Source organism: Artibeus jamaicensis, unplaced genomic scaffold (genome assembly GCF_021234435.1).
Source record: "Artibeus jamaicensis isolate MK-2021 breed Jamaican fruit bat unplaced genomic scaffold, CSHL_Jam_final contig_1998, whole genome shotgun sequence".
NCBI classification, from domain to species: Eukaryota; Metazoa; Chordata; class Mammalia; order Chiroptera; family Phyllostomidae; genus Artibeus; species Artibeus jamaicensis.
Window position 1 is genome coordinate 15959547 of NW_026521407.1, and position 12460 is coordinate 15972006.

Below are 12460 nucleotides of genomic sequence, written 5' to 3' on the forward strand. Positions count from 1 at the left end.
GTGGCCCCTCTACTGTGCAGACCCAACCCCCAGGCCCCTCCCTTCCCCCCAACTCTGCGGTCATGCACCAGCCCCACAGGGTGTTCCTCTCCTCAGCTGCAGGGGCTAAAGCTTCTACCTCACAGTTACCACCAAAGGCTATACAGCTTCATCAATTGTTTTTAAAAAGCAATTTTAGAAATATATTTAGAGGAATAACGGTTAGAGATATAAATAAAAAAGATGGCGAGGCCTGTGAATACGCTGTAGTGCTCTGTCCTATCTTAACCTGAATCCAGGCTCCCTAGGGTCAAGCACTTTGAACTTCCACTTCTTAGGTAGTTACATTTGTGATGCTGCTATTTCCTGCTTTGTCTACTTTATATTGTTCAAAATCCTCTTAGGCAAATAGAACCGAGCTCATGCAACCATTCTCCCTCTTCCTTCTTGAGTCCAAGTTTTATTTCCCTTTAAATTTAATCCTTCCATGCTTTGTCTAGAGACCAATTCTAAAAGCTGAAAATCAATGGAGTATTTACATTATTATGACTATATAAACATTTCTCTCTAGCATCTACTCCGTTGTTAAAAGTGCATTCTCAGTATTCCTATACAACTTTTTGTTTTTCACGTAGCTTCTGCCTTTCATTTTCTCTACTTACATTCTTTTTTTAAAAGATGTTACTTATTTATTTTTTAGAGAGGGGAAGGGAGGGAGAGAAATATCAATGTGTGGTTGCCTCTCACAGTCCCCCTACTGGGGACCTGGCCCACAACCCTGGCATATGCCCTGACTGGGAATCAAACCGGCAACCCTTTGATTCACGGGCCAACACTCAACCACTGAGCCGTACCAGCCAGGGCTCTCCACTTACATTCTTTTTTTTTTTTTAAAGACTTTATTTATTTATTTATCTTTAGAGGGGAAGGGGGAAGGAGAGAGGGAGAGAAGCATCAATGTGTGGTTGCCTTTGTGCATCCCCTGCTGGGAACTGGCCTGCAGGGAACCGGCCTGCAACCCAGGCATGTGCCCTGACTGGGAATCGAACCGCGATTGTATGGTTCGCAGGCCCGCACTCAATCCACTGAGCTACACCAGCCAGGGCCTCCACTTACATTCTTAAACAAATTATCTTTTTTCCCCTTTTCTTCCCCCAGACACCTCCCTCTTAGGAGTACTCTTTCTCCTCCTGGATCACAGTAATTACCATTGTTTTCTTGAACCTCTTGTTCCCTGGATCCAAGGTCTTGTTTTCTTGATTTGCTTATTTTTTAAAAGATTTTATTTATTTATTTTTAGAAGAGGGGAAGTAAGGGAGAAAGGGAGGGAGAGAAATATCAATGGGTGGTTGCCTCTGACACGCCCCTGACAGGGGACCTGGCCCACAACTCAGGCATGTGCCCTGACCAGGAACTGAAATGGTAACCTTTAAGTTCACCGACTGGCACTCAGTGCACTAAGCCACACCAGCCAGGCCTTGATTTGCTAGTCTTGCTACTGAACATCTTAAAACAACCTGCCTGAAAGGATGCCTGGGAAGGACACCCTTTCTGCATTTTTACATGACTAATATATTCTACTTCTAAAGTGGATTGTTTGGCTAGACAAAGACTTCTAGGCAGCAAATCATTTTCCCCTCAAACTTCTGGAGTTATTTCTCCATAAATCTCTGGAGGATCAGACTATTGCTAGTCGGTTATGAGTCTAATTCTTGTTGCTTAGTAGGTTGTCTGTTTTACCCTTTAGAAGCTCTTAGGAGAGCTTTTTTAAAATCCTGGACATCTGGAAATGTTAGTGATGAGTATGTGGTAGAGCTTTTCCCATTTGTTCAGCTGGCTTATTAAGTTTATCAATTGTCCTCATCGTTCCACACAGATTCTGGAAGACAAAGCAGAAGGAAGAGATCTACCCCGCCCCTCCGCCCTGTTTCCCTGCCCCACAAAAAAGCAGCCTCGACCAGGCGCAGGAGCTTTACTCTTTGCCCTGCTATCTTTAGTCTGACAAAGACACTCGGAACCGTTTGCTGAATGAACACATTTATTTTGCTTGGATTTGAAGTCTTGTACCTCTCATTGGCTCAGAAAATTTTTCTTGTATTATTAGTGTTTTGATACTTTCTTCTGCTTTGTCTTCTCTGTTTTTTCTTTCTGGAATTTCCATTAAGTGAATATTAGATACTTTAGAACATTTTTTCTTTTACATTTTCAATTCCCTGTATTTCTGTTCTTTACACTGAGACAGTTGCTTCATTTTAACTTTCACTGCTTGCAGTAACTTTAAATTTTCCAATCACTTCTTTTTCTCAGATTGTTCTTCATTCCTAATATCCTGTTCACCATTCTGTAAAATTTCTCTCAGGCCATAATTTAGAGGGCTTTGTTTGAACTTTTTTAAGTTCTCTCTTATTCTTCTGGGATCTATTTTTCTGCTAGACCTCAGCCTCTCTCTTCCACACTGCAGGCTCTCCTCATAGGCCGGGGGGCTGTTCACACGGCAGAAGTCACCAGACTGGACAGCTGTCTGGAGAGCACTGGGGATGTGTGTAGGGTGACTGGCTGGCAGGTTTTTCTTCAGATTATGATTTCTCAATCCCACTATTGACCTCTTGGGACTGGATGATTCTCTGTTGTGGGATATTTAGCAGCACCTCTGTCCTCTACCTACAAATGTCAGTGTTACTTTCAATCTCTCAGTGTAACAACAAAATGTCTCCAGGCATTGCTCAGTGTCTCTTGGAAGTTGGCAGTAGACAAATTATCCCTGTTAAGAGCCACAGTTTTAGAATGAGAGGCTGCAGACCAACCCTACAGAGGGCAGAGGACTTTACTCTCAGTCTAACTTTCTTGTGTCTACTCTGGTTTTCTGCAGTTTATTCTATTTCTTTAAAGAAGAATTCTGTGCTCCTCAGGCTTCCTACACAGGCCTGCAGACAGGGGAAGGTGACAAGCTCAAATACACATGGTCCTTGACTTATGGGGATTCGACTTAGGATTTCTCAACTTCACAACAGTGTGAAAGGGCTGTGCATTCAGTAGAAATAGGTGAGGCTAAATTATGAAGTTCAGTACATTAGATGTGTTAAATGCATTATGACTTGTGATATTTTAGATTTACAATGGGTTTATCAGGACAAAACCCTGTCATAAGCTTATCTGTACGGATCCTCAGTTAATACCCCCGTCTCTTCTCTCTGGCATTCAACTCGTTTCCGAAACTCTGTGCTGGAGGCTCTCTGGGGTTCTGCTGCAGAGCCTCTGAGACAAGTTGCCTGGGGCTTCTCTGGCTTCATCCACTGATCTTCCATCTGCTTTGTCTTCCAGAATCTATTGAAATCTGTTTAGCTAATTAACTTCTACTATACTCTTCACTATTCTGAGTTTATCCCTTTTATTACTTTGTTATTATTTTCTTAGGGACTGTCATACTGAGTAAGTCCTCTTTCATTTTTAGTTTTCCAGCTAAGGGGTTCACAGGGGATGATGAAAGGAAGAGGTTTAGAGATTTTCTCAAGTTTCTTGGTTCTGGGTCTATAGCCTGACTGCCCACACACCCACTTTCTTTCCTCTTTTGCTGAGAAGGTAATTGGATACTTGAGCTGGGCTGTCCTTCACATTTATTTTATGTAAACTTACTCTAAAAGTGCAGTTCCTGATGTAATTTGCTACAGGAAAAGGAGAGAGAAAAACAAAAAACACCCTACAATTTTCCTTCAAGAAAAACCCCTCAATAGAGCACTGGTTCTTATACTCTGGTAATACGCAGAGTCCCTTGGGAGTCTGTCAGATAATACAGATGCTCAGGCCCCAACCCAGCCAAATTCTACCCAATTTAATATTTTGGGACAATCAAGACAGTGGAATGGTGGATGGGAGAGAGTGAAAAATAAATCTCAGGGGCCACAAGGTGGTGACAGTTGCCACAGGAATGGAAACCGGGCTTCTGTTGGGAGGGAGGGAGGGAAGGAAGCCAGTCAGTCAGTCAGTCAGTCAGTCAGTCATGGGCTGGAGAAGGGGGGCTGAGGTTCAGAAACAGAAGTAATGAAAGTCGTATTACTACAGATTCAAAGAAAAGGTCTATGGACTTAAGAATAAAATTTAGTTTTGCCCATTGAAAGAAAACATTTGATGATTTCAAAGATGTAGCAAACATAAATTCACGAGAAAATACTTACGTACAGTCCCGTTTCATGGTCTTCCCTCCTTTCCCCTACAGAACTGCCACCTTTACACCAGAAAATGAGAGTGAGCTCTGTCTCCCTACTATCTTTGTATATACATTTAAGAGAGCAACTGGTATTCTGTAAGCTAAATGCTTTTGTAATTTAAAACCAAAAAAAAAAAAAAAAGCAAACAAACAAAACAAAATGAAAAAAACACCCTTTATAATTCTAAGCAGATCACAAACTCAGCAATGTCTCACTGTTGAGCCTGTCCCCTTGTCCTTGGCAGTATGTCATAATGCTAGTGTCTGGTTTTGTTTTTCTTTTTAAGGATTCTTGATTTCAAGGTTCAAATTCACCATAAACTGCACTGGCTGACTCTGTAGACCTAAAAGAGTTGGAGGAGCCGAACTGATTCAGAACCCTGAACACACCCGCTCACCTGCTGGCCTTGAATCCTTTCAATTTCTGCACAAAGAACGATTCCAGAACTTCTGCGCACTGGTAGAAAGGGGAGTCACTTGGATTGTAGTAACGACAGTTATCAAAAATTTTGGTCATATCTGCCACAAATTCTGTCAGCTTTTCATAATATCTTCTTTGTATTCTTTCTTCCATGGTGGCAAGATCTTAAAAACACAAAATGTACATTTTCAAAGCTTTAATGTTGTTCCAGTGCGAAAACTGCCCACAGTCCTGACAAGAACATGTATTTCCTGCCCAAGCAGTCCTGAAACCAAGCTGCCTCACCACTGAAGGCTATTTAGCAATTAAGGAGTACTCTTCCAATTATATATATTTTTAAAGATTTTATTTATTTATCTTTAGAGGAGAAGGGAAGGAGAGAGGGAGAGAAACATCAATGTATGGTTGACTCTTGTTCATCCGTCCCCTGCTGGGATCTGGCCCGCAACCCAGGCATGTGCCCTGACTGGGAATTGAACCATGATCCTTTGGTTTGCAGGCCCACGCTCAATCCACTGAGCTACACCAGCTAGGGCTCCAATTATATTTTTGATCCAGGGCCTAATGTATAACTTTTGGCTACTGTTAAGGAGGTTCTTGGGTTTTAAACAAAGGAAACTATACCAACATGATTAATACATATTTAAATATAACACCCATTTTCACAAACAAATATATCATATGTACAAAGAGAAGGGGAAAATCCAGAATTAAGATCAAATCTCCGTAGTTTTGTGATCTTTCTGAGACTTTAATAACATCATTTTGTTTTCCTTATTTATTTTCACTGTTACTGTGGTGAACTCACCACTTATGGTGGTGTCTACTTAAATCAATTTAAGAGAAAAATATCAGCTCATATACAGAAAAATATCAGTATATAATAGTACAAGCATATGGAAATGACAAAAATCATCAGGGTGGTACAGAGGTAACTCTTTTGGAATATCCCTAAAATACCATTAGGTCCTAGAAGAAAGTTGTGTTTGAAGGGAAATTTCATATACAATTTACAATACATAAAAATTTGAGAGTAAAAGGCCAGTGAATTTAAATCAATCTTTGACCGAATAAAAGAAAAAAATTCTAAACTAAATTTCAATGATTATTTTCAAATTTGAGAAAATGATTTTTTAAACATTTTTGTTTTTTAGAATTTATTTATTTATTTTTAGACAGGGGAGAAGGGAGGGAGAGAGGGAAAGAAATATCAATGTGTGGTTGCCTCTCATGTGGCCCCCACTGGGGACCTGGCCTGCAACCCAGGCATGTGCCCTGATGGGACTCAAACTGGTGACTCTCTGGTTCACAGTCCATGCTCAATCCACTGAGCCACACCAGCTAGGGCAGAAAATTATTTTAAAGCTGAATAAAAAATAAGTTCAAGACTAAGAAACATCTGAAAAATAACAGCAATGAGAGAAAATTTAATCTATCAGACATAAATGGCCAATTTTGTTACATGGTTTAACACAGGCACACATGCAAACATGCACACAAACACATGTGCACATGGACACACACACTGTCTTTGAGTTTCCATTTGTATCGGCAGGGAAAATGTGCAAACAAGGATAACTGCAAAACTACACCTGATACCCTGATAGAATTCCAAACACAATCTGACTACATCTACCTATTCTGTGTGGGCTATGAAAAAGTAAGTACTTAACACATCCTTCCAGGATATTACCATTTTCATACCCAAGTTGTTTTTTAAAAGGTATTTCTGAAAACCTTGATATAGTTTTAGAAAATATATCATTGTTTACTGCATAAAACCTAGCTATTGTTCTGTAACTAATTTTTCTTTCAACTTATGTCTTGGAGAATTTTATTATCTTCATACACACACTTACATAAGATGATGTTTATCTGGGTGGTACAAAGAAAAGACAGTAAAACATACTTGAACAATTTAAAAAATGCAAAAAAAAAAGATAAGAAAACAGCCCTGGCTGGTGTGGTGCCATGGGTTGGGCGCTGTCCCACAAAGCAAAAGGTTGTCGATTCAATTCCCAGTCTGGGCACATGCCTGGGTTGCAGACCAGGTCCCCAGTAGGGGGTGTTAAACAGGCAACAGATAGATTTATCTCTCACATATCAATGCTGTTTCTTGTCCTTTCTCCCTCCCTTCCCCTTTCTCAAAAAATTAATTTTAAACAAATCTTGAAAAGATAAAAAAATAGTATAGCTCTTCAAGAAAATACTTTTGGTCAAATATACTAAGGTATATTAAATTTATAGACTATATAAAGCCATTAAAATCATGCTGTTCAAGATTAATGACACAGGAAGATGTCTGTCAGACATATTACATAATTTCAATTTTCACACACACACACCTCAAAATGTAATGGAATTCAGTGAGCAAAAGATGGAAGATGCATGTTATCTTTTATTCTTTTAATTTCCTATAATAAATCTGTGTTATTTTTAGAAGTAGAATTACCTACCTATCTAAAGCAGATTATACAAATCGGAAATGCATATAAGGGTTAACTTGTCTTTTCAACTTCCAAAGAGAGGGAACTACTTATTTACCTTTTTTAAACATGAAAGTTGTTTTTTTAATTTTCTGACTGACTGATCACGCTATTACAGTTGTCTCAGTATTTTTCCCTCCCTTTGCCCACTTGCACCCAGCCCCGCCCTCTCCTGTATCATTGTCCCAGTCTTTGGGCCATACACAACTGTTCTTTGGTTAATCCCTTCACTGTCTTTCATTCAGTCCCCTGCCATTTCCCTCCAGCAGCTGTCAGTCTGTTCCGTGTATCTATGCTTTTGTTTCTGTTTTGTTCTTCAGTTTATTGTTTGTTAGATTCCACATATACTGTTGGTGGGAATGCAGACTGGTGCAGCCACCATGGAAAACAGTATGGAGTATCCTTAAAAAATTAAAATGGAGCTCTGGCTGGTACAGCTCAGTGGGTTGAGCGGAGGCCTGAAAAGCAAAGGGTCGCCAGTTCGATTCCCAGTCCAGGCACATGCCTGGGTTGTTGGCCAGGTCCCCAGTTGGGGGTATGCGAGAGGCAACCACACACTGATGTTTCTCTCCCTCTTTTCCTCCCTCCCTCCCTCCCTCCCTTCCCCTCTAAAAATAAAATAGTTAAAAAAATTAAACACGGAACTCCCTTTTGATCCAGCGATTCCACTTCTGGGAATATATCCTAAGAATACTGAAACATCAATATAAAAAAATACATACACCCCTATGCTCATAGCAGTGCTATTTACAACAGCCAAGATTTGGAAGCTGCCTAAGTGTCCATCAGTAGATGAGTGGATAAAAAAGCTGTGGTACATTTACACAAGGGAATTCTATGCAGTTGTGAAAAAGAAATGACTCGATGGACCTGGAGATACTATGTAAATTGAAATAAGCCAGTCAGTAAAAGACAAATACCACATGATCTCACTTATATGTAGAATCTAATGAACACAATAAACAAGCAAAATATTTATGTTGGTTTTTTTCAAAGACACTTTTAACTAGCCCTCATTTATTTTCTTCATATATCCCTCTTCTTAAAAAGTTGTGAACACAAATCCTTCCTATGAAAAAATGTTTTCTAAACTGAGACCGAGTTGACATATAACACTGTATTAGTTTTAGGTGTACAACATAATGATATGTGTGCATACTGCAAAAAGATCACAAAAATCAGTTAACAGCCATTATCACAGTTACACTTTTTTTCCTCTTGTGATGAAACTTTTAAGGTCTACTTTCTTAGCACTTTCAATACAATAAAATCCTTCCCGTTTATAAAATACCGAGCTGGTTCTGGAAAGCTTTTGTCATCAGCGAGAACTGATGACAGTTTTGGGAGTTTTGATGTATGTTTTAATTTTTATAATTTTTTTGCAGATAAATTATTTTTTTAATCGTCTCCAGAGATGATTCACTGATTCCAGAGAGAAAAGAAGGGGGTGAGAGAGGTGGAGAGAGAGACAGAGAGACAGACATGATGCGAGAGAAGTATCAACCAGGTGCCTCCTGTACATGCCCCGAATGGGGACCAAACCAGCAACCCAGGCACGTGTACCCTGACTGGGAACTGAACTTGTGACCCTGTAGGTCCATGAGACAACATGTCAACCAACTGAGCCATATAGGCCAGGGTAAACTATTTTTAATATAGCATATTTTGCGGTGTATAATGCACTCCTATGTATAATGCACACCCACGTCTTGGGCCCAAACTTTCAGAAAAAAAATCTTTTGTTTTAATTTCTTAACTCAATTTTTATTTACATTTAGAAACAAAACCAATTATCGTATTCCAGGGTATTGTTTTGCATACAGATATCGTTATTGCTTTCTACAGTTACGCTTTTAACAAAGAAGCATAAATAAAATAATTCGAAACATTTATATGGATATGGAATTGGTACTACCCCTGTATAACGCGCATCTTTTTCCCTTAAAACTTTAGGCAAAAAAGTGTGCATTACACACAGCAAAATACAATAATCACTGGAGCTTTCCATCCCCCCCCATCCCCTGCCGCTCCCACCCCTGGAGCTTTCCACCTTAATGCAATGCCTTGTAGGTGTAACTTACTACCAGCCCCATTCCAGGAAAGGAAGCTATTTTTCTCTCAGATTTCTATTGTGGGTCCATCAGACTGCTTTCCCCTTCGGGAAAAGATGAGGAAGAGGATGAGAGGCTCAGACAGACCCTGACCCATTCAATCTTTTGTATAGCTGCATAACACTCTGCTTATATTATCATTTGACTTAGCTACTCTTCTACTGATGGCTACTTAATTTCCAGTATTTTTCAATTAGACACACTTCTGTGATGAACATTGTACTTTTGCATGTGTAAATTCTAGGAAATGAAACTGCTGGGTCCAAGGGTGTGCACACTTAAACACCTATACATACTCCTAATTTACCCTACAAGTTACCATACCTATCTATACTCCCATCAAACTTGTTCAACAAATCCTCATATTAATTTTATGAATAATAAATGAAATATCTGCCGAGACTTCTGAAAAAACTCCATATTCAACTCCAGTACGTACCCATCGGTTCCTTAATAACACCATAATAATCTGGCGCATCATTAGGATCCACTGGTTCCAGGAAGGGCCAGGCCATCTTATGGGCCTGCAATGAAATAAAAAAAGGCCATTCTTCTTGTCAGATGGAAATACTAATCTACTTAAATACTTACTGGAGTTAACTCCAAAAGTCTTACACTGGATAGGTAATATTGTTTATACCAAGGGAGTCAAACTCATTTTCACCAGGGGCCACACCCGCCTCGCAGTTGCCTTCCGAGGGCCAAATGTAATTTTAGGACTGTATAAATGTAACTGCTCCCTTAACTAGAGGGTAAGGAGCTCGGTGCTACTGCCAGGTAGAAACAAAGTGCTGGGCCAGATAAAATAAGGGGGGAGATCTGGCCCGTGGGTCCTTGTGTTTGCCACCTGTAGTTTATACTGAGGTGATTTTTGCTCTACTCACAATTTAACTTATCTTGGATGGGCATATGCTGTAATAATCGTTTTCAGAGGGCTGTCTGAGGACCCTAGCATGAGAGGGGAGGGTGGGCTCCAAATGTGGGATGGGCACCACTGCAGGCTAATGAGGTGGCAGAGATGTTGTATTAGTAACATTCAACCACATAGTGAGACTTTGCTCTGCTTTCTGTTCTTTCCATTCCCCTGACTGGGGTGACAACAGGATAAAGTGTCAATCCAGCACTCGTGTCTTGAATACATCTCTAGCATTTGCTAAGGTTGTACACCATCCCCATTTCCTTTTGATTTTTAGTAAATGAGGGCTCAAAGCCTTGGGTAAGCATTGGTAACTCACTAGAATTCAATCAGACTGTTGTTCAATCTATGGTGGTAGGATAAAGATTTCGTCAAAAATAAAATTTAGGTTTAAAAAAAAGTGTGTCACTTTAAACATAAGTGCTAGATAAACAGCAGCTGAGCTACTGTGTGGATGTGGAACCCTCATGACATACATTGGTGTGTGAAGGACTGAAGTCTGTGGTGCACTGCACTGAACCCGCTAGGAGTCAGTAATAATTGGGTACTCTACTTGGAAAAGTCAAGCCCTAGAAGTATTTCCAAAGCCACGATGGCAAATTTCATCTTCAAACTGTGCACACAGCGGTTTCTCACCTGTAAAGAACGCAGCACTCTCTTCAAACCCTCGTAATCTTTCTCGGTCAGTGGCGTGAGCACTGTCATGGCATCCTCTGTTGACTGGCACTGCGGACAGACATACTCGTCAATGAGCTCTGCCTCACTCTGCAAGATGCCAACACAGCGCCCATGGTACCAATTCTGACACCGATCACAGCCAATATAAAATCTGCAAGATCCAAAATGGAAATGTGAGTTCAAAACAGATGGACTCATATTACTTATAATTTACTTTAAAAAGTAATAAAACATGCACCTGAAAATCTTCTAACTCTGGGATATAAAACAGATTTAGTATTATGATTGTTTAATACTTTTGAAGACTGACATTCCTATGTGTTAATTTAGCATTTATGATATTAAAAACAAGCATTAAAAGTTTATTAAGAACACTGTATAATATTAGAGAGCCCATACAAAAAAAAGTAAAACATTTTAATTGACTTTAAAGCTAAAAACAAAATAAAGGCAGAAATTTTTCAACAAGTACCATATCAAATGAGAAGTGGATATTGGTCACCCAACAGGGAATTCAAAATCCTCTAAGCTAAAAACAGGGTCTCAGAGCTTATATACAAATTAATATTTTTCTAACCTATGAGAAAGCACCATTTCTAACACTGATGAAGTCCAAACAAGTCAGGCTATTTTAATCTCATTAATTTCTAAGTTACATATTGAAGAATCAAGTCTACCATTAAACCATATTTTCCCCAATGCATCTCAAACATTCACTATGAAGCGACATAAATTTGAAGGGGAGGTAAAGAGGGAAAAAGAGAAAAAAAATTGGAAAGGAATTTGTAATGTAAGTGTGTAATATATGCAGAAAATATCTTGCTTTTTATTTTAAAATAAATAAGTAATCAGTCAGAGCAATTTGGCTTCCTAAATTATTAAATATGATGCTCTTATCAGAACTCACTGTGACTCATCATAAGGTGTTCTGCAGATACAGTACAATTCCTCACTGCTGCCCTCTTGTGCCCGTTTACAATCATTACAGATGTACACATCCATTTTCTTAGCCTCCTTTTCTGTGATGCCAACACATTCTCCATGATACCAGTTAGTACAAAGATCACAGCCAATATAGAACCTAAAAGTATTCACAATGAAAATGACAATGTAATTGTCATTTTGAGCTGCATGGTACTTAAATCTGTCTTCCCTGCCCTGATTCACTTTATTACAGGATAACTTTCTGCAATGAGTGAGCTAAACATCCTGAATCCAACTATTCTACCCCTGGCAAACTACAGCATCTGACACTTTATCAAGTGTAAAAACATAAAGTCACCCACATAAATTCAACAAATACACTGTTTAGTGAAATATGGGTCTTTAAAAACATACTGGGATTTGAAAAAAATAAAGAACACACTGATGGTAATGTCTGCCTCTTAATGAGCATGTGTAAACTGGAAAAGGCACAAAAACCAAAGCCAAAGAATCAAAGACTTACATCTGTCAAACCTATGCCACAGAAGCCATTACAAAATCAGGGCTATTTCTTAGATAGGTTTGAAAATGTATCTCACAATTTAAATTTGAAAACAAAGCAAAGCGCAAACACCAAGTAGAAGTTACACTACAAGAAACATGCAGGTCAGCCAGGTGTAAAAGATAAATGGTCAAAATATGATATGAAAAAGAAAACTAAGAAAGGTAAATGTAGTAATT

The 12460-nt window shown here is 39.2% G+C and overlaps 1 protein-coding gene across 17 annotated transcripts in view; it reads right to left on the reverse strand.

The window, feature by feature from the left end:
• Window positions 1-12460, reverse strand: part of BPTF (bromodomain PHD finger transcription factor) — a 137903-nt gene that overhangs the window by 6083 nt on the left and 119360 nt on the right. For 10 of the 17 annotated variants that reach the window (XM_053655507.1, XM_053655505.1, XM_053655498.1 and 7 more), the window contains 4 exons: window positions 11703-11876; window positions 10754-10946; window positions 9641-9725; window positions 4582-4768 (listed from right to left, as the gene is read on the reverse strand). In XM_053655507.1, the coding sequence (XP_053511482.1) occupies window positions 4582-4768; window positions 9641-9725; window positions 10754-10946; window positions 11703-11876 (639 nt within the window). Of the gene's footprint in view, window positions 1-40; window positions 2741-4151; window positions 4202-4581; window positions 4769-9640; window positions 9726-10753; window positions 10947-11702; window positions 11877-12460 lie in introns of those variants that run through there. The other 7 variants (XM_053655495.1, XM_037128020.2, XM_053655515.1 and 4 more) reach the window with 3 other exon arrangements.